At 52.9% G+C, this 19,398-nt stretch overlaps 6 protein-coding genes and 1 non-coding gene across 7 annotated transcripts; 6 read left to right on the forward strand and 1 right to left on the reverse strand.

The window, feature by feature from the left end:
* The first annotated feature begins 575 nt into the window (after nt 1-575).
* On the forward strand, nt 576-2,409 carry BO80DRAFT_408301 (DNA primase subunit PRI2). Its single transcript, XM_025717840.1, has 3 exons — nt 576-812; nt 865-1,415; nt 1,468-2,409. Exons 1-3 carry the CDS (start codon nt 623-625, stop codon nt 2,227-2,229), a joined length of 1,503 nt encoding a protein of 500 aa, XP_025574863.1. The 5' UTR covers nt 576-622; the 3' UTR covers nt 2,230-2,409.
* A 350-nt stretch (nt 2,410-2,759) lies between these two features.
* Nucleotides 2,760-5,760, forward strand: sec23 (GTPase-activating protein SEC23). Its single transcript, XM_025717841.1, has 7 exons — nt 2,760-3,069; nt 3,122-3,252; nt 3,312-3,606; nt 3,661-4,131; nt 4,185-5,282; nt 5,335-5,528; nt 5,583-5,760. The coding sequence occupies exons 1-7, from the start codon at nt 2,977-2,979 to the stop codon at nt 5,605-5,607; spliced, it is 2,307 nt and encodes a 768-aa protein (XP_025574864.1). The 5' UTR covers nt 2,760-2,976; the 3' UTR covers nt 5,608-5,760.
* Nucleotides 5,761-5,922: 162 nt separating this feature from the next.
* Nucleotides 5,923-7,230, forward strand: BO80DRAFT_425699 (60S ribosomal protein uL11). The gene is made up of 5 exons (XM_025719580.1): nt 5,923-6,006; nt 6,067-6,100; nt 6,161-6,281; nt 6,345-6,669; nt 6,721-7,230. The coding sequence occupies exons 1-5, from the start codon at nt 6,003-6,005 to the stop codon at nt 6,732-6,734; spliced, it is 498 nt and encodes a 165-aa protein (XP_025574865.1). The 5' UTR covers nt 5,923-6,002; the 3' UTR covers nt 6,735-7,230.
* Nucleotides 7,231-9,162: 1,932 nt separating this feature from the next.
* BO80DRAFT_425700 (uncharacterized protein) lies at nt 9,163-9,487 on the forward strand. The gene has a single exon (XM_025719581.1). It carries the CDS (start codon nt 9,177-9,179, stop codon nt 9,411-9,413), a length of 237 nt encoding a protein of 78 aa, XP_025574866.1. The 5' UTR covers nt 9,163-9,176; the 3' UTR covers nt 9,414-9,487.
* Nucleotides 9,488-9,882: 395 nt separating this feature from the next.
* On the reverse strand, nt 9,883-10,689 carry BO80DRAFT_101485 (uncharacterized protein). Its single transcript, XM_025713334.1, has 2 exons — nt 10,057-10,689; nt 9,883-9,980 (listed from the first exon to the last, which is right to left on the reverse strand). The coding sequence occupies exon 1, from the start codon at nt 10,520-10,522 to the stop codon at nt 10,151-10,153; it is 372 nt and encodes a 123-aa protein (XP_025574867.1). The 5' UTR covers nt 10,523-10,689; the 3' UTR covers nt 9,883-9,980; nt 10,057-10,150.
* Nucleotides 10,690-11,418: 729 nt separating this feature from the next.
* Nucleotides 11,419-16,514, forward strand: BO80DRAFT_445591 (UDP-N-acetylglucosaminyltransferase; the record flags this gene model as incomplete). Its single annotated transcript, XM_025721497.1, has 3 exons — nt 11,419-13,172; nt 13,222-15,835; nt 15,885-16,514. The coding sequence occupies 3 exons, from the start codon at nt 11,419-11,421 to the stop codon at nt 16,512-16,514; spliced, it is 4,998 nt and encodes a 1,665-aa protein (XP_025574868.1).
* Nucleotides 16,515-17,084: 570 nt separating this feature from the next.
* Nucleotides 17,085-17,158, forward strand: BO80DRAFT_t176. The gene has a single exon. It is a non-coding gene; the product is annotated as a tRNA-Val (tRNA).
* The last annotated feature ends 2,240 nt before the right edge of the window (nt 17,159-19,398 follow it).

Here is a 19,398-nt window from a genome sequence, read left to right on the forward strand (position 1 = left end):
TGGATGCTAGAAAGCTAGTACGGAGTATGCGTGGTAGCGTCGCGTGTTGGTGGGGAAGGAGGGCAGTGGGCAAGCCAGCCAATAAGATTAGCAGTGAAACGGAGGGCTATGAGGTCCTGTCGGGTTTACTCCGTAGACATCCCCATGGACCAAGGCTACAATGTCCTCCTTCTCGGCTGGTATATCCCAGGAGCAGAGGAGAGTCTCGTCTCATAAATAGGAAGTAGCCTTTAACATACATGGCTCCCTGTATCCTTCTACTACCTTGATTGTAGGTACGGAGTATAGTATGAGAAAATGTCGCGCGTTATCAATCATGAAGCTTCTTGCTAATTGATAACCCCTTGAGAAAGAACAAGTAATAAACCGTTAGGTCATAGAGCATTAAAAGGTAGTATCTTCTATTCGGTCATTTTACTTACAAGGTACATGATGTAATTGGGAGTCTTCTCCGTACTGCGGCACCTTAATTGAGCTGCCCATTAAATAATACATCACGTGACCGTGGCGCGTGCTCGCCGCGTTTCGCGTCGCCGCGCGATAGGCCATCCAGTGGGTGAACTCAACTCAGCCAGGTCAACAACAAGATCTCAATAGCTCAACCCCGCTGTTGCAGAGCAAAATGATCCGGCAAGACTTCCGCAGAATTGACCCGAAGAGAAGGGCCACGCTTGACCATAAAAAGAAACAATTCGCAGCACCCGTCTTCAAGCAACAGGACTATCCGCATCGCTTGAACTTCTATGAAATCCCCCCCACCGAGGAGATCACTCTCGAACAGTTTGAGCAATGGGCTATTGATCGGCTGAAAGGTCTTTGTTACTCTCGGGTACGCTCCAGATTACATGCTCATATTCTCAACAGTTTTGGCCGAAATCGAAGCCTGCTCTTATCGAAACAAATCGCCCGCGGAGACGGAAGCGCACATCACGCCTCACCTTCAAAAATTTCTCCCCCTTTCCTCTAATACATCCTCCTCCAACGGTGCGGCAGACCAGCGACTGAAAAATGAACGCCAAAAAGACCACTATTCCCACTTCATCCTTCGCCTGGCGTTTTCGGCCACCGAGGAGCTCCGCAGGCGGTTCGTGAGAGCCGAAACGATGCTTTTCAGGTTCCGCTTCCAACGAGACGACACCAGAGAACGACGCGCCTTCATCGACAGCCTGAATCTTGACTGGGAGCCGGTTGAAGATGAAGAGAAGCAGAGACTCTCGGAGCAATTACTCGGCGCGACCCCGGGTCTCCGACGCCTTGATGACGAGACCTGGTACAAGGTGGACTGGGAGAAGGTACCGGAGTTGGTTGAGAGACGGGCGGTTTTCTTGTCGAAGGGAAAGGCATATGTGCCCGGCAGAGAGCAATTGAGCATGATCATAGCAGAATTTACTGCTCGCTTGGAGCGCGCTCTTGAGGTATGTCTTGAATGATCGCTGTGGATGGTCCTATGGTACTGACGGCTGCCAGCTTACGAGTCGGGCCTTACCACGGTTGGACGAAGATGATCGCCTCACTCCAATCCTCAACCATCTCTCGAAGAACTTTGGAAGTGCCGAGTCCGTGTACACGGAGAACGAGGGATTCGTCGACGGCGCACCGATCACGGCGAACAATATTGACCGACTATCCCAACATTTCCCGCTGTGCATGCGCAGTCTTCACATGAACCTGCGCAAGAATCACCACCTGAAGCACTACGGACGACTACAATATACGCTTTTCCTCAAGGGAATCGGCCTGTCATTGGAGGAATGTATTGTTTTCTGGCGCCAAGGCTTCAAGGGCTTCACGGACGACGAATTCAACTCGCGGTACAAGTATAATATTCGTCACGCTTATGGCGATGTGGGCGGCGACCAAAACCGCAGAGGCCGCGGATATCCTCCTTACTCGTGCCAGAAGATCCTCAATGATTCAAATCCGGGTGTCGGGCAGACCCATGGATGCCCGTACCGCCACTTCTCTATTGACAACCTAATCGGTCTTCTTCAGTCCACCGGTGTCAATGACAGGGATGTCCTGCGCGGGGTGCGAGAGGATGTCGAGAAAATGCGGTTCCATATCGCTTGCAATCGCGTCTTTGAGTGGACCCACAAAGCAGATATCAAGAGGGTCAAGGAGGACGGAACCTGGAACCAGACCGATCTCGACACCATTGTTCATCCCAACACCTACTTCAAGCGCAGTTATCTCTTGAAGCAAATGGGGAAGGCACCGAAGAATACCTAACATCATTGTGATAGGTCCACGAAGCCACGTTCCTTTTGCATTTGTCGGTTTGCGGAGATTTCACCACGCGGGCGTTTCGGGTCAGGCTTTTGGAAACGGGAGGACACCATGGTCCTGGTTCTTAGGTAGATATTTATATGTAAATTGAGAGCATGGAACCCCCAAGCGGTCCAATTCGAGCATTACTTCAACTCCTCGTTTTTTACGATGATACAATTGCAGTAGGGGGAGAATGGGATGTAACCTCTGCTGATTCCCAGATTATCCAAAAGGAACAAAACGTCCTTTCAAAGCCAGGTGCCCAGCAACGGGTCGAAATTACTCTTCGCTCGACACTTTAGACAATTTCACCAACAAGGTGGCTGGAAGCTGCCATAAAAAAAGGTAAGGAGTCGGCGTTGTGAAGAATATTTGGAAAAGAAAAGAAAAAAAGCGTGTGGTGGAGGGGAAGGGCCCGTATTTAAAGGCCACTAGCGCAGTGTACGGCCGCCCGCAGCGACCGGTTATGCTGCAACCTGGCCTTATGGCAACCAGTGCCGCTTCACACAACAGTCTCCTGATCCCCGCATAGTCTCCGGACAACAGCTGTTGGCGTTGTCCTTTTCGTGACTGGGTTGTGCTAAAGGAGGGCTCTCCTGTGACCAGTCTGGGTTGTTTAATTCTGTTATTTCTGGCCTCATTCGTGCCCTGTTAGACGTCCCCCTCATTATCTCCCAGTGACGGAACCCCGTTCCCCAGGCCGCCAACATGGACTACGAAGCGTTGAAGGACCAATGGAGCGACGTCGAGGATCGCGATGGCATCAGACTCAGCTGGAACACCTTTCCCAGCTCTCGCATGGTGCGTCTGGGGACTCGGCAATCCTGCCCGGTTACAACTAACTTATCCACAGGAAGCATCCCGCCTTGTTGTTCCCATCGGTGCCGTCTACACGCCCCTCAAGGAGAAGCCAGACTCTCCGTTGCTACAATATGAGCCGGTCACCTGCAAGGCGCCTTGCCGGGCAGTCTTGAACCCTTATGCGTATGGCTCCTAGCTTTTTAAAAGGCACAGCACGGATGGCCTTAGCTGACATCACATAGCAACGTCGACGTTCGGGCCCGAATTTGGATCTGCCCCTTCTGCCTTATGCGCAACCCCCTTCCCCCTCACTACAAGGATATCACGGAGAGCACGATACCCCCGGAGCTCCACCCGATGAGCACGACGATCGAGTATCAATTGGCACGCCCCGCTCCTGCTCCCCCTATCTTTGTCTATGTTGTCGACACCTGTCAGGACGATGACAGTCTGAAGGCCCTGAAGGACTCGCTGATTATGAGTCTGTCATTGCTGCCGGCAAATGCGTTGGTGGGCCTGATCACATTCGGTACAATGGTAGGAAACATCTACTCTAGGGTTTTTTGGATGGCTCGTTGACTTGGTATACAGGCACAAGTACACGAGCTTGGCTATGCCGAGTGCGCTAAGTCTTATGTGTTCCGGGGCAGCAAAGAGTACGCCGCAAAGCAAGTGCAGGAGATGCTTGGCCTCTCATCCGGACTGCGTCCGAACGTGCCTCAGCAGCCCGCCCGCCCTCCTCTTGGCCCTGCGGCACGGTTCCTCCTCCCCGTTCAACAGGCCGAATTCCAGATCACGAACGTGCTCGAGCAGCTCCAGCGTGACCCGTGGCCCGTTGCGAACGACAAGCGACCCCTCAGATGTACCGGCGTTGCCCTCAGCGTCGCTGTTGGTCTGCTTGAAACCTCTTTCCAGAATGCCGGTGGACGCATTATGGTCTTCACCAGCGGTCCGGCCACCGAGGGTCCGGGTCATGTCGTCGGTCCTGAGCTGAAGGAGCCTATCCGTTCTCACCATGACATTGACCGTGACAACATCAAATACTACAAGAAGGCTGTCAAGGTGCATATCTACGTATCCTTCAAACGATTGCGCTTTGCTGATTATCTGTTTAGTTCTATGACACCATGGCTAAGCGCGCTGCCAACAACGGACACATTGTTGATGTCTTTGCCGGCTGTCTCGACCAGGTTGGTATGCTGGAGATGAAGAACCTCGCCAACTACACCGGCGGTCATATACTTCTCACAGACAGCTTCACCTCCTCACAATTCAAGCAGTCTTTTGTCAGAATATTTGACAAGGATGCCAATGACAATCTGCTCATGGGCTTTAACGCATCTCTTGAGGTGCTGACTACCAAGGAGCTCAAGGTCACCGGACTTATCGGTCACGCAGTTTCCCTGAACAAGAAGTCGAGCTCTGTCGGCGAGACGGAGTGCGGTATCGGAAACACTTGCGCCTGGAAGATGTGCGGAATTGATCCTGCCTCGAGCTACGGCATTTACTTCGAGATCGCCAACCAAGGCGGGCCTGCAGCCGTGCAACCAGGCCCCCAAAGAGGAATGATGCAATTCCTTACATACTACCAGCACTCATCCGGACACTATCACCTTAGGGTCACGACTGTCGCACGGAACCTCAGTGGTCCGGCTGGCGACCCTACGCTGGCACAGTCTTTCGACCAGGAGGCGGCCGCCGTGCTGATGGCGCGCATCGCTGTGTTCAAGGCCGAAGTCGATGACGGCCCTGATGTGCTCCGATGGGTTGACCGGATGCTCATCCGACTCTGCTCCCGCTTTGCTGACTACCGGAAAGACGACCCGACGTCATTCCGGTTGGAGAAGAACTTCACTCTTTATCCCCAGTTCATGTTCCATCTGCGCCGAAGCCAGTTCTTGCAGGTGTTCAACAACTCCCCCGACGAGACTGCTTTCTACCGCCATGTGCTTAACCACGAAGATGTTGGCGACTCGCTTGTCATGATCCAGCCAACTCTGGATTCTTACTCTCTGGAACACGAAGGAAGCCAACCTGTTCTCTTGGACTCGGCTTCCATCCAACCTGCTCATATCCTCCTCCTGGACACCTTCTTCCACATCCTCATCTTCCACGGTGAGACCATTGCTGAATGGAGGAAGGCCGGTTACCAGGAGCAGGAGGGCTACGAGAACTTGAAGGTGCTCCTTGAGCAACCGAAGGAAGACGCCAGGGTTCGTATACCGAGATCGCGCTTGCCAAATATACGCTAACCACCGATGACAGGAACTGATTTCTGACCGTTTCCCGCTACCCCGTTTCATCGTTTGCGACGCTGGTGGCTCTCAGGCACGTTTCCTTCTGTCGAAGCTGAACCCATCGACAACGCACACGACAGGAGGATACGGCGGAGGTGTGACGTCGCAGACCATCTTTACCGACGATGTCTCGTTGCAGACTTTCATGGACCATCTCATGAAGTAAGTGGCTAGTGAAGACTCCGTGATGAAAGCACTTGCTAACCCATTTCTCAGACTTGCTGTTTCCGGAACCAGCTAGATTTGACGAGGTAATGGCCACGACGAGAGCAGGGGAGGTTTGCGACGGTCCTCGGGTCGTTTGTATCTTTAGCGGTTATTGATTTTTGTTCGTTACCCTGGAATATAGCAACTACCTAGATTCAACGATTGAATACAAGCAAAATTCCGTAATAATATTCATTCATGGAACCCTTCAGTCTAAAGTCCCTCCTCCGGAAGGCCTAGCGCGGCCCGTCATAATCACGTGAGCACGGTGGGTTGAGCCCTACTGAGCTTACCGCTTCTGGGGTCTCGCTTAGCGGCAGCGCAGGCGGCAGCTAAATATCCTGCGGCCGTGACAGCGTTTTCCTTTCTTTCCTCGTACTATCCACCCCGACAACTTCCAAGGACGATTGACGACCTTTCGCACTCGCCATGCGTAAGTATCATCTCCTTGGTGAAAGCGATATGGCGGACTAACATGCAACCCATTGGGCAGCTCCCAAGTTCGACCCCAATGAGGTGAAGATCATGTAAGTTGCAATCCTGCAGTCGCGCGGTCAATTTTCGCGCAGCAGCTAACAATTTGATAGCCACCTGAGAGTGACTGGTGGTGAGGTCGGTGCCCAGTCCGCTCTGGCCCCCAAGATTGGTCCTCTCGGTCTGTCCCCCAAGAAGATCGGTGAAGATATTGCCAAGAACACTGGTGACTGGGTAAGAACATCCACGGACGCACCGCTGAAGAAGACCGAGCTAACCGCTGTTCTCCTGCTATAGAAAGGTCTCCGTGTGACTGTTCGTCTCACCATCCAGAACCGTCAGGCCGCCGTCTCCGTTGTGCCCTCCGCCTCTTCCCTGGTCATCAAGGCCCTCAAGGAGCCTCCCCGTGACCGCAAGAAGGAGAAGAACATCAAGCACAACAAGTCCGTTGCTTTCGACGAGATCGTTGAGATCGCTCGCCAGATGCGCCACCGCTCTCTCGCCAAGGAGCTCAAGGGTACCGTCCTTGAGATCCTCGGTACCGCTTTCTCCGTCGGTTGCCAGGTCGATGGCCGCAGCCCCAAGGACGTCTCCGACGACATCAAGGCCGGCGAGATTGATGGTATGTGATGTTCGGAAGTTGATATCAGATGGCATACTAACTGTTTACTAGTCCCCTCCGAGTAAATGGTGATCAGGATACCCGGCGGTCGTGAATAAATACCGACATGCTAGTTACCAAAATATCATCATTGTTCTCTCGAACCAACCCTGTTACGAGTCATGACTTTTAGGATTCCCACTTGTGTTCATTGAAATGATAAGTGTTTTCACTCAACTCTCCTTGTTGAGATTGCCCTCCTCCCTTCCGTCTCACATGGTCTACTTGCTGCCCTATGCAAGCTGGATGGTGTCGAGTTCCCAACTCAGATGACCTTTGCAACACTCTGGCCCTTACCGTCGTTTCCCGCCTTCGGGCCTGGATTCGAATATCATACCACGTGGTATAGGCTTATTTTAAGCAAAGAAGAGCAAACCGACCCGCTACTCACCGCGGTATTCTTGGAGGGGAGCTTCGTGCTTCTTTCTGTGGATACCATGGTCCATTTAACGGTCAACATCATAAATTCAAACCAGACACGATAGTCTGCCGTCGTAGAAATCCATATCAATCCAATGAAAATCATTTCTTTACAACCGTGCTATCTTCGTATAGATATCCCTCCAGCTTCAAATAACCCACCTTCGGTCAGCGGGTAGGAACTAGTCCACCCGATCGACCCTAAATCCGTGTGATGCTATTGTTGTCGCCGGCCTGAAGAATGAAGCGCCGTGAATCTGGGCAAGCAGGCTGGAATTCGATGGGGCAACGAACACGGACACACCGAAGAATCCACGAGGGCCCACCGGCTACTGGGATGAGCGCCATTTGGCGTTCCTGATACGCGCCCGGCTGCAGGAGCCCCTTAACAAATCCCGGGTCGACCGTAGGCAGAAAGGAAGGGAGGCATGGGGCAAGTGATGGATCTCAGGGCATCGGGATTCGGGATGCAGGTGGTTGTGATAGGCACAGGCAGGCGCACCGACATGCATGTTGTCCACTTCCTGTACCTCCTTCAGAGTATCCGTACTCCATAACATACATCGTTAACTCGTGACTCACCCGACAGCTGAGTCAGCCAGCCCGGTCAGGCCAGCCAGGCTTGCCAGGCTTGCCAGGCCGATCTCAGGCCAGCGCATCCATCTTTCGCGAGTGAAACATGGCTGGCCTGGGACCTGGAGATATCCTCCGGATGTCTTTGCCACACCACGGCCGAGCCGGACAGTTATACGACGGATGCATCGCGCTCTGATTAGTATTCTAAATTATCCACGATCATTCCTCCCACCCCCCCTCCCCCTTCCCCTTCCCCTCTCTCCTCCGAACGGGTGCAAGTGGAGAGCCAGCGCGCAGCAAAGTTTGCCGATCCTCATCGCCAGACCGCTCGTGACATGGCCGATGGATAATCACCGCCTACCGGGCGGCCCCATTCCCGCCGTCCTCGTTGATCCTGGTCCAACTTCACTTACTTTGACTGGGTCTTTGGGGGGGGCATGGGATGATGGGATGGGATGGGATGGGGGTACAACGCAGGCCATGGATGAACACTAACCCACACTACGTACGGATACCGTAGCACTGTCATTTACTTTGTTGCGTTGAGGGAGGGCTGAAATCATGGCCGTTGAGTGGATGGATACGGGAAACGGGCTTTTTGATTGAAAGTTGAAACTGAGGTAGGTTTCATGGATCCTCTGTTCCCGAGACCTAGATTTTGAGTTGGGCCGGGGAAAGGGAATAGTTCTGGGGCTGGGGAATCTTGGACGGGAGGGAATTGGAAGTATAAGAACGGGGAATAGATGGTTTGGCGACTGCCTGATGCATGCGATTGAAGATACTACGGAATAGATAGATAGAGGATGGAAGTATGGCGGTGCATTTGTTTGTTAGACTTTGATAGGACCCCCGTATTGGTCGACGGGTTTTAGGCACGCCGGATTAAAGCTCGAAAGTTTGAAGCCCGTCACTGATATGGGAAGGCGGCCTATCAGAAATTCATCACCACGTCGAGCACGAGTATACAGCACCCCAGCCGCACATATCTGCGAGATGTGGCCGTCATCCAGGCTTTTCACTTGATCAGAGGCGGCATGCGCTTTGTTTTTCAGCCTCTGGTGCATCCAGGGCTGCAGAATGATGTTGGTTGTGATGGTCGCCAGGTGTCGGAGCCTCGTTAGATGATGCATATCCATTCTTTCCTCTGGCGTAATTATCTGATTACGATATTCCCTCGTACGGAGCATCTCCTTTGTTCTGGAGAGCCACATATTCATCACTCGATATTAGCCCGTAATGGTTTGCGCGGTCGATGTATAATTATAATAATGATAATAATTTGGGAATAATAATAGTAATATTGATATCCAATTTCTCAGGATTCAGCCAGTCCTAGACGGACTCCACTCGAACCCACCGAAAGTGCCAGATCGCCCATCCGTCCTCACCACCGAAACCCTCCCACCCCCAACTCAAAAGGGCCCCCAAGGCCCAAGGCTTGACCACCGCGGGCGCCACCGCGACCGGGGGCCATGGCTGCTGGGCCACTGACGTTAGCCAGGCCTGGATTCGCTCCTGCGCCCAGCTGGCTAGCGCCGGTCCATCCTGGCCGTTGGATCGTAGTACCTTCAGGTGGGACTGGATGTGATGGATGTTCGTGTTTCCCTTGTTTCGCGTTTTTGGGTGGAGGAAAAAGAGGTTCCTTCTTCCTGGAGCTGGGCGGGTGGACGAGAACGACGTACCTTGGATCGGTCGCATCTCTGCCTTGAGGGCGCCCCTTCCTTCAAGCCACCGCGTGTTATACTTTATCCCATCCTCCGATGCCTGTATAGATCCTATCTCGAGGGGTATGTATATCATTTTATCAGCCGGGCACATAGTATACTGTGCGGAGTAGGGGTACATACTTGCATGGTTTGTATAGTACCTCGACCTAGGTACATACCATTTTATTCTTTCGCCCTTTTTAATTCTTTTTACTTCCTTTTGGTTCAATTTCTTTCTTTTTCTTTTTTTCCTTCCATTCCAAGCCACCACCACCACCACCACCACCAAGTAATTGACCTGGACGCCCAAAACCCACCCGCGTCCCAACTCAGTAACCTCCCTCCCCACTCCACCGGGGCCAGGCCAACGCCTATTGGCTCCACTCCCGCTGGTCCATCCTGGCGCCCACTCAGGCTCAGAGGGCTGCCCTCCCCCCCACCCCAAAAAAGGAACCGCCCTAGAACGAAACGGGAGCTATAGGCTGCCGCCGCCCACTGCTTGCGTTTTTGAAGCTCCGCTCTGTCATGATGCGCGTCCCGCTTGATGGAGCCCTTGGGTCGTCGATGACTCTTTGTCTGCTACGTTAGTGACTCTCGTATGGATGTAGTTGGGTTTTTTAGTCCCTCCAGAGCTTCAATTCCATACTTTTCCGCTTCAATCGATTTCCCTGCCGAATTTTTTTTTTTGAATTCCCCCCTCCTAGGCTCCCACTGGCGCATCCATTATTTTTCCCCCTTCATCATCTTGGCCGTCCATCCTTACCCCGGACTTCCCTTTTTCTTTCTTTTGGTGAATTCCCCTGCCTCATCACCTTCCCCTGGGCAATCTGAGTGGTGACTTGGACCTCTCCGCCCGCCGTTGGATCTTCTCCGCTTCGACCAGCCCTGCCGTGCCTTGGATCTGAGGTATCGCCGTTGGAATACTTCAGCCCAATCAGGACTTTCGCCGTCCCCGACATCATCCCAGAACGAAAAAAAGAAAAAGAAAAAGCAAAAGAACAGACAGACAGAGAAAAAAAAATCTCTTTTACAGCAAAGATAGACAGAAAAGAAAAAATATTCATCTTCCCCCGAGACAAGTTGTTGTGATTGTCATCAGCTAGTGGTGCCATGTTCAACCTTTCTCCTACACTATCGTTTCCCTGATTCGGATTTTGTCGGTCTTCACATCGGATCTGATTTGTTCTTCGGCTTCTTCTCTATCCTCGCCATTGATTCTTCTTCCCTGCTGGCCACCAACTTCATCGTGAACCCCCTCCCCATCCACTCTGCCGACCCCCCGGCCGGTCACTCTCTTTGGTCTTCTTTTCCCCCCTCTTTCACTCCCTCTCGCGCCGAGTACAGCATTTCTGCCAAGCGCAGGATTGCCTAGTGGTTGATCGCGTCGTGCGGACACCTGCGTCAGTGTGGGCGCTCTAGCAAGCTGACTAGGGCTGTGTGGTTCTCTCAGTCTCGATCCCTTTCCCTCCCTTGCATCGCTTCTTCACCCACCTGTCTCTCACGCAGCAAATAGCGTTGTCGGAGCGGATCGCCTGCGTGTCTTTTTGATCTTCTGGAATCCAGCGGCTTCGTGAATGGTATCTTCGCCCCAGACTCAGCCTCCATCCGATTTCCTCTCCTCTCCCTCCTTCACCTCCGCGGCTTTCGTACTTGCGCCCACTGTCATCCTCGATCACAATCAGCGTTCATGTCGAGCCCAGGGACACGCGGTGGGGGCCTTCGCTGAGTGTCAACTGAGCCGGCTCATGCCCAGGATGAGGTGTAGGAAACGTTTCAAGGAGGATGCTTGTTGATTATCCAGCGAGTTTGATACTCTGTCGACCATACTGACTGATTTCGATCGCCCCGAACCGCGCTCTTGACGAGAGCCCTGCATTTCCTATCCTTCTGAATTACCCACGTCTTTTTCGTCTCTGTTGCGGTCTCTCTCTACCCCCACTCCTCTCTCTAACATAATTCTCGTTAATCACGGCGAAACAAAAGCGGTGTCCTACTATTTGAGGTCAAGATGTTGCCCTCAGTAGCACCGTTCCCACCCGTTCAACCGCATCATCACTTCAATTATCGTCTTGGTGCCGACCCAACCCACGGACCTTACGACCCGAACACCTCATTCCTCACATCAGTCCCTCGTAGCGACCTGAGCAAAGCTTCGTTCCAGTTGACAGCTCGATCCCGACTACAATATCCCCATCCTATTCAACGTCTCGACGCCCACGATGCCACTGGCCCGGTGCCCAGTCCGAAGAGTGCGGGCGAACACGCCTTACGGAGGAAAACGCCGAGCGGGACATTGGCTGCTGGGTATGATGGCACGCCAGGGGATACCACCATTCAGCCGGCGAGCAAACACATCTTAGTCTCACCCATCGAATCGGGCCACTTGGTACCACCCCATACCGGATTTCCAATGGAGACATGGCAACAGATCGGCATGGACCAGGCTTCAGCGGGGAAGCACCTGAATTTCCCGCCCGTCTATCGAAACGACTCGAGCCGAGCTAATGCTGCCCCGGCCGAGATAACCCAAGCGGTGAATGGGACCAGTTGGGTTCGCTCTCTGAACTACGTGCCGGGGATGGACTCGATGTTGAACCAATCCCTGCCGATGCAGCCCTCGCAGCAGCGGTTTTACTTGCACAATGGCGCCTATGTTCCTACGGTTCTCCCAGCGACCCTTCAACCATGTGTCGGCCCCACCGCATCGGCCGGGACGGGGCCGTACGGTCCATATTGGCCGGATGGGGTGTATATCCCGTATCGTCCAGCGGCCTTTCGAGATGCTCGGTTCAATGAACCCACCCGGTTTGCGAAAGCAACGAACCCACCCCCACTCCAGTTCTTTGATGCAGGGCAACCGCCTTTCAGTCGGGGGGCTATCTCCTCTGGCAGCCACCCGGACCCAAGTCTGACCTGGAACCAGGGCCTTGGCATGCTCGCCTCCGATCTGCCAATGAAGAATAACTTTCCTCGACGCCATTCGGATCAGAAACCCGTGGATATATCAATGAGCCAGCGAATCCTGCCGTATCACACCCGCCAGTCTAATCCCAGCTCGGGCTTTTCATCGCGTCCCCAAATACCTGAGAGTGGTCCATCTTGGTCCGGCCCTGCGAGCGCCCAGGGTCCTACAGCAACCCCACCGACAACGAACACAGAATTCAAGGAGAAGGTGTTAACGTGGGCCCATAGTGTCTACGTCGACCTCCTTGCATCCATTCACCAGGCACGGCGGAATAGTATCTCGAATGCTGCGGCGGAGGGGCAAAGTCAACGGATTTTGAAGCCGAGCATTTACCCGAAACCACCTCGTCAGCCTGGTCTCGATTTCTCCAACACCAATGCCACCGAGCCCAGTCGTCATAACACTTACCCTTCGGGTCCGTTTGACCAGAGGGCCAATGCTATCAGTAACGCAGGCCAAAGTGACGCCTCCAGCTTTCCGGCTGGCCGTCGCTACGAGCGTCCTTCATTGGCTCAGATCCCGCAAGCTGCGTCTGACACCCAGATGCTGGACCGGCTGCGCCATACCGGACGATTGACTGCTTCAACAGCGGCGTCTCGCTTTGGTGCCACGCCATTGACTGAGGGTTCCATCACAGGGAACGCAATATCATCCTTGGAAATGTTATCACATCTTTGCATGGAGAGTGGATGGGAATGGATTGACGGGATGCTCCTGGGAGGCTGCCTTGCCTATGGCCTTGGGGACTATCACAAGGCCATGCGATGGTACTCCAGGATCATCGCTCGAGATGCAACGTGAGTATGAGACTCTCTGCAGTTAGCTGAGATATCTAACCATACACAGGCATGTGGAGGCCATCTCCAATCTTGCGGCCACACTTTTGGCGCTGGATCGCCGAGAAGATGCCTTGCAACATTGGCTTCGGGCCGTGAAGCTTCGCCCGAGTTTCTTTGAGGCCGTGGAACACCTGATTGGCCTTTTGTGCAGCAACCAACGCGGCAAGGAGGCCGTCAACATCATTGAGTTCGTGCAAAATTCGCTACGATACCCCAAGAATGGCGATTGCTTCGCGTCCGATGAGCATGCGAGTGAGACGGAGAGTGATGCAGAGAGCAGAGCGTCCAGCACGTCTGACCTGGGCTCCTATGAAAAGGCGTCCTTCGATTACGATGATGACTTTGGCCGGTCGGTCTCTGCCAACCGGGGTTCCGCGGATGTCAACTCGGTTGGATTTGGTTCCAGCGGCTACTCGGTCCCGGGTTCTGATAACGGCCGAATGTTGGCTCTAGTTCACGCCAAGGGCAATATGCTGTATGCGCTCGGCGACAATGTAGCCGCCGCTGCAGCCTTTGAGGATGCCATCCTGATAGCAGCGGGACGACGACGCCATGGAATTCAAAACCTGATCCGGCAGATCTTCTCGGCCTTTACGCAGAGCGCACATCGGTCTTATCCGGGCCCAGACCCCCGCGGACCGCAAGAAACGATTCTCTTGTATCCGGACCATGCCCTGCAGACGTCCAAGCTAGTCTTTGCCCCCTGCGGAACGCCCCCAGGGATCAAGTATGTCCCGGAAGGTCTTGCACGAAAGGCAGCCATTTCCACTACCAGCAATTCACTGCTGTCACTGGCCAAGATCTATCAAGACGGCATGTCGAATCTCTCCAACTCCGGTGTTCCACGCACTGCTCCAGGCGTTCGGGATATCCTGGCTCTCTACTACCTCTCCCTGTCTCTTCAGCCAAGCCCGTCCACCGCTAATAATGTCGGGATCTTGCTGGCCGGCATCCAGAATAATGCCCCTAAGAAGGTCCTCCCTCGTCCCAGCGGCGATATGCCGCATCCTGAAATCCCCGGGGTGATCCCGGGCACCGGCATCTCGTTGGCTCTCGCATACTACAATTACGGACTGCACCTGGACTCGCGCCATGCCCATCTCTACACCAACCTCGGGAGCCTCCTGAAGGATATCGGCCAGCTGCAAGCGGCTATCCGCATGTATGAGCAGGCTGTTCATTGTGATGGGAACTTTGACATTGCTCTGGCGAACCTGGCAAACGCGGTCAAGGATGCCGGTCGTGTCAACGATGCGATCGGATATTACAAGCGTGCTGTGAAGGTGAATCCGGAGTTCGCGGAAGCCGTGTGTGGCCTGGCCAATGCTCTCAATTCGGTCTGCAACTGGGTCGGCCGTGGTGGCATTCACAACGGTCATGGGTTCCGAGACCGGTGGCATGTCAACGACCAGGGAATGCTCCGTGACGCTTACACCAATGACACCGGGACAGGCTGGATCAAGCGGGTGGTGGAGATTGTCGATCGGCAACTCAAGGAGGGAGAGGCCTGGGGTCGCGGTTTGCTGACCCCGAATGTCATTGAGCAGTTGTGCGCACAATTGGCTCCTGCCGCAAGTGCCCACAACCAGGCTGCATTTGGCACTCTGGCCGGTATTTTGCAGTCCTGGGCGGGCCAACGATGGGAGGGCTCCCGGATTGTCAAGCTCGTGGAGCGTGCAAATCGCTCGATCACCTGGCAGTGGTACCAGGATCGGTATGTTTATGGCAAGGATTACCCGCTGTCTAAGTACCGGCGTCCACAGCTTCCCTCTGGCCTGACCGCGCCTAATGCGCCTACGGTTCTACCTTTCCATACCTTCACCTGCCCGCTGTCCGCCAAGCAGATCCGCCAGATCTCGCAGCGGAACGGACTTCGGATCTCCTGCGCAACCTTGCGTTCGCCATGGCTGCCTGCGACCGTCTTCCCTCCGCCGCCTCCTCCGAACCCGTATCTCAAGGTCGGTTATGTCTCGTCAGACTTCAACAATCACCCTCTGGCCCACCTGATGCAGTCGGTCTTTGGCCTGCATAACCCCTCCCGGGTGAAGGCATACTGTTATGCCACTACGATGAGCGACAAGTCGATCCATCGGCAGCAAATCGAGAAAGAAGCCCCGGTGTTCTACGATGCCAGTGGCTGGCCCGTCGACCGGCTCGTCCGGCAGATCGTGGAAGATGGAATTCATATCCTCATCAACCTGAATGGATACACTCGGGGTGCGCGGAACGAGGTCTTTGCAGCTCGGCCCGCTCCCATCCACATGTCCTTCATGGGGTTTGCCGGGACGCTGGGTGCGGAGTGGTGTGACTACATCCTTGCTGATGAAATCTCGATTCCACCTGACACGCTCTCGCCCGGGAGACGCACCGCACGCATGGAGGATCGGCTGCTAGAGGAAGACCACGGCGAGGATCTGGAAGACTGGGTATGTGGGGAGAAGATCGTCTATACCCGCGACACGTTCTTCTGCTGTGATCATCGACAGAGTGCGCCTGATGCTCAGGATCCCCAGATCGCGTGGGAGCAGGAGCAAGCCCGACGGTGGCGTATGCGAAAGGAATTGTTTCCGAACCTCAGCGATGACACCATTATTCTGGGCAACTTCAACCAGCTGTATAAGGTAAGCGCAGCAGACGACGATAGCATATTGCGTACTAATGGCATGTCAGATCGAACCTACGACGTTCCGCACTTGGCTCCGCATCCTGGCCCGAATCCCCAAGGCCGTCCTCTGGCTCCTCCGCTTTCCGGATCTGGGGGAGCAAAACCTACGGGAGACGGCCATTGCCTGGGCGGGGGAGGAGACGGCGTCTCGGATTATCTTCACCGACGTCGCGCCGAAGAACACGCACATTTCCCGAGCGAAAATCTTGGACCTGTTCCTTGACACGCCGGAATGTAATGCGCACACCACGGCAACGGATGTACTGTGGAGCGGCACGCCGCTCTTGACACTCCCTCGGTACAAGTACAAGATGTGCTCGCGGATGGCGAGCAGCATCTTGAGCAGTGCTCTGCCGAGCTCGGAGGCCGGTCGCGAGGCTCGATCGGATTTGATCGCCTCATCGGACGAAGACTACGAGAACAAAGCCATTCGGCTCTGTATGAGTCTGAAGTACCACCCGGGTGGGCAAGGCCGCGCGGGAGGCCGGTTAACCGAGCTACGCCGGATGCTATTCCAGGAACGGTGGGCAAGCAAGCTTTTCGATACAGCGCGTTGGGTTCGTGATCTGGAGGATGCCTACGATCGAGTTTGGCAACGATGGGTAACTGGCGAAGAAGGCGATATCTGGTTATGATGTACGCATCAGAATATACCCCTTGAGCGATTTTGGTTGGATGTTTTTTCCATGTAGGTTACGGTTGTGCATATGATTTGTTTCTTGGTATTATTTGTGTGTGGATTGCATGCTGGCGTTGGATGCCTAGGTATGGTCAATGATGATGATGCAGCTGATTGATTGGTTTGGATATGAGTGATATTGGGTAGGCGTTGAGGGATCCCCGAAAGGGTGAGCGTTTGGAGTAGGGATAGAGGATTGATGATTGAATGTATACCGTTCGGCTGTCAGCATTCTCGGAGGACATACTCCGTATTAAGAGGATGACCACTATTGTTGCCTCTATTCCACAGAAACCTAGTAGTCCAAACCACGCCAATGTGACGAATATGGTGCATCATTTTGATAAAGTCGACAATACCACAATCCACAATTCAACTTGGTATAATCTACCCGTCCACTCCGTCACAAATGAGAAAACACCCCTTCCCTCCTCAAATCCTAAATCCTCAACCCAACAAGTGACGCCCCATGTACAAATTAGTCATGAGTATAATATAATATTCTGTAAAAGAAAGACATCAAGTCGGCTGGATGGTGTAGTTGGTTATCACGTATGCTTCACACGCATAAGGTCCTGGGATCGAGCCCCAGTCTAGTCACTTTTTTGCCCCCACCCGCTTCCTCCTCCCTATTTCCTCAAGGTATTTCGGAGAAGGGATGGGGTGTTTTTTTACACCTCTGGCTAAATAGGTATTTTGTTTTAGTGAATGTGTAGTAGGGTGAGTGATATGCTAGGGGGGATATGTCTAGTGTTGTATCTTGCTTCGCTCATCATTAACTGAATTACTCTTACAGAGTACTTGAACTGTAGATATATATGTGACGGTGCTAATCAGTGATCCTCCCTCCCCTGAATTTTCCCGCCAAACATCGGATTTAAACCAGTCCTTCATAATTTCATCACCATCGAATTGGAAATAAATGATATATAACCCCCCCCAGCATCGACTCTTCATTGACAATAAATGAAACAAATCAGACCAGGTCAGACCAACCTGCCCAACTATTGACTACCAGCCAATTGAACCCCGAAGCGATAGTATATCTGGGATAGATCCTGCTTCGATGATTTGGGTGCTGAATCCGAGATATCGGGTTCTTTGCCTTTTCTTCGCTTCACTTTCCTTGTTAGTGAGAGAGGATGCTGCGAATAATCATAATTACTTTCTTGTTGGTTCTTTCCTTTTTTTCTTTTTTTACCCCTGAGTCACGCCCTCGTGAGTATGTAATGTATTCGGAGGTGAGTATCATGGTAATGGTTAGATGGTATCGTATCGAGCCATATAGGAACCATTGATATACTTCCACTCACTCTTTCCTGGAATGGCATCTCCAACGTCATGTGACTATAACTATAATCCTCTGATTATCCCATGTACTGCACTAGACAGGACACACAGACACAAACACAACCACAGGCATGTTGCTGTGTTCAGGTATCCATGCGGGGAAGATGGCTTTGCTGTAGGGCTGAGTTGAGTTGAGCTGGGCTGCATGTAGACTTTACATACCATGTTCGCCAAGAATCACAAGCGAACAATTATCGCCCTTTTAAGTACCCCAAAGCCTGACACAATCACCCGATGCGAACAGCAAACAGCGAATCAGACAGAGGAGGAGGTAGAGAGGTATATAGGAGTAGCCTAGGCCTCTCGCATGATTCTTCACCCCTTTTCCGATTTATATATCAGAGACAGCATGGGAATCGGTTAAGGGTGTGATCTTCATCCCACGGCTTTCTGCTTTTGAGGGGCATGCATGGCAACAGACCCTGCTGTCCATGGAAAGAGTGCCACGTGCTTGGACTGTATTTTCATCACTGCTTGTCCTCTTGTTCTCTTCATATCCATGGAGTGGGGTATTTGAGTTACCAACACTCCTAGTTCTAACGTTCTTGTGGTAGGAAGAATAGATCGTGGTGTCATAATCGAGCGGGGTGCGGGAGCTGTTTCAAGAGGGTAAGTAAATGGTCTTCCCAGTGTTTGTGGAGTGGGTTGTGTTGGTCCCATCTGATCATTACCACCACTCCTATAGCTCCCTTGGTATGAAGAAACAGATCGCGACAGTATGACAATCAATTAGGATATGTCGGGCGTCTCAAGAGGGTATGTAATTGTTTCCCTATGTCTGTGGAGCGAGTGTTGTGTTGGTCCCGTCATTTCTGAAAATTCCATCTGATTACTACCACCACTCCTATGCCTTGTGAAATGCAAGAACAGATCGCGGAAGCATGACAATTAATCAGGATGTGTGTGGCGCCTCAAGAGGGTATGTTCTTGTGTAGTTCTCCATGTCGACGTATAAGGTGTTGTGTTGATTTCATCATTGCTGTCGACCTCGTCTTCACAAGCCGTCCGTAAATTGGGGTAAGTATATGGAACTATGGAGCTGTGGAGTTGATTCATCGCCCCCTGTCTACCTCTCCTGGTATATGTAGATATGCAGCAGTATCTCGGAGTACTTGTCACTGAGATGATGCACCCGCGCAGTTAAACCTGTGAACGGTATGGGAAGGGGCCTCCCGGGGAAGAACACTCGTCTGATTATTTATATGAGAGGTAATAGACGGTCGGGAAAGGGGCACACTGGACAGAGCACCATAGTCGGTCTGATACGAGAGAGATGATGGGTATAATGGGTGTATGATCAGAGTCAACGTTCTGTATAGAATATGAGATCTTGTGTCGGGGCTGTGGTCTGGGGTATATTATGTAGCCATAGGGGAATGGCGAGAAGGCAGTGCTGGTAGCCGCACTTCCGCCGACATTAGTTAGCGAAAGGTGGTATCCAAAAGGCTGACAAGGACCTTGAGAATGAAACCGCCCGTGTTCGCCCATGT

Source organism: Aspergillus ibericus (assembly GCF_003184845.1).
Source record: "Aspergillus ibericus CBS 121593 unplaced genomic scaffold BO80scaffold_22, whole genome shotgun sequence".
NCBI lineage: Eukaryota > Fungi > Ascomycota > Eurotiomycetes > Eurotiales > Aspergillaceae > Aspergillus > Aspergillus ibericus.

Bases quoted from the DNA above. Each gene is read 5' to 3' on its own strand.
- BO80DRAFT_408301 (XM_025717840.1), top strand. From the start codon at position 623: ATGATCCGGCAAGACTTCCGCAGAATTGACCCGAAGAGAAGGGCCACG. The intron at 813-864 runs GTCTTTGTTACT...TATTCTCAACAG, and splicing joins GGCTATTGATCGGCTGAAAG to TTTTGGCCGAAATCGAAGCC. The intron at 1,416-1,467 runs GTATGTCTTGAA...GACGGCTGCCAG, and splicing joins GCTTGGAGCGCGCTCTTGAG to CTTACGAGTCGGGCCTTACC.
- sec23 (XM_025717841.1), top strand. From the start codon at position 2,977: ATGGACTACGAAGCGTTGAAGGACCAATGGAGCGACGTCGAGGATCGC. The intron at 5,283-5,334 runs GTTCGTATACCG...CACCGATGACAG, and splicing joins AACCGAAGGAAGACGCCAGG to GAACTGATTTCTGACCGTTT. The intron at 5,529-5,582 runs GTAAGTGGCTAG...CCCATTTCTCAG, and splicing joins TTCATGGACCATCTCATGAA to ACTTGCTGTTTCCGGAACCA.
- BO80DRAFT_425699 (XM_025719580.1), top strand. The intron at 6,101-6,160 runs GTAAGTTGCAAT...ACAATTTGATAG, and splicing joins CCCAATGAGGTGAAGATCAT to CCACCTGAGAGTGACTGGTG. The intron at 6,282-6,344 runs GTAAGAACATCC...CTCCTGCTATAG, and splicing joins CCAAGAACACTGGTGACTGG to AAAGGTCTCCGTGTGACTGT.
- BO80DRAFT_425700 (XM_025719581.1), top strand. From the start codon at position 9,177: ATGGCTGCTGGGCCACTGACGTTAGCCAGGCCTGGATTCGCTCCTGCG.
- BO80DRAFT_101485 (XM_025713334.1), bottom strand. From the start codon at position 10,522: ATGGCACCACTAGCTGATGACAATCACAACAACTTGTCTCGGGGGAAG.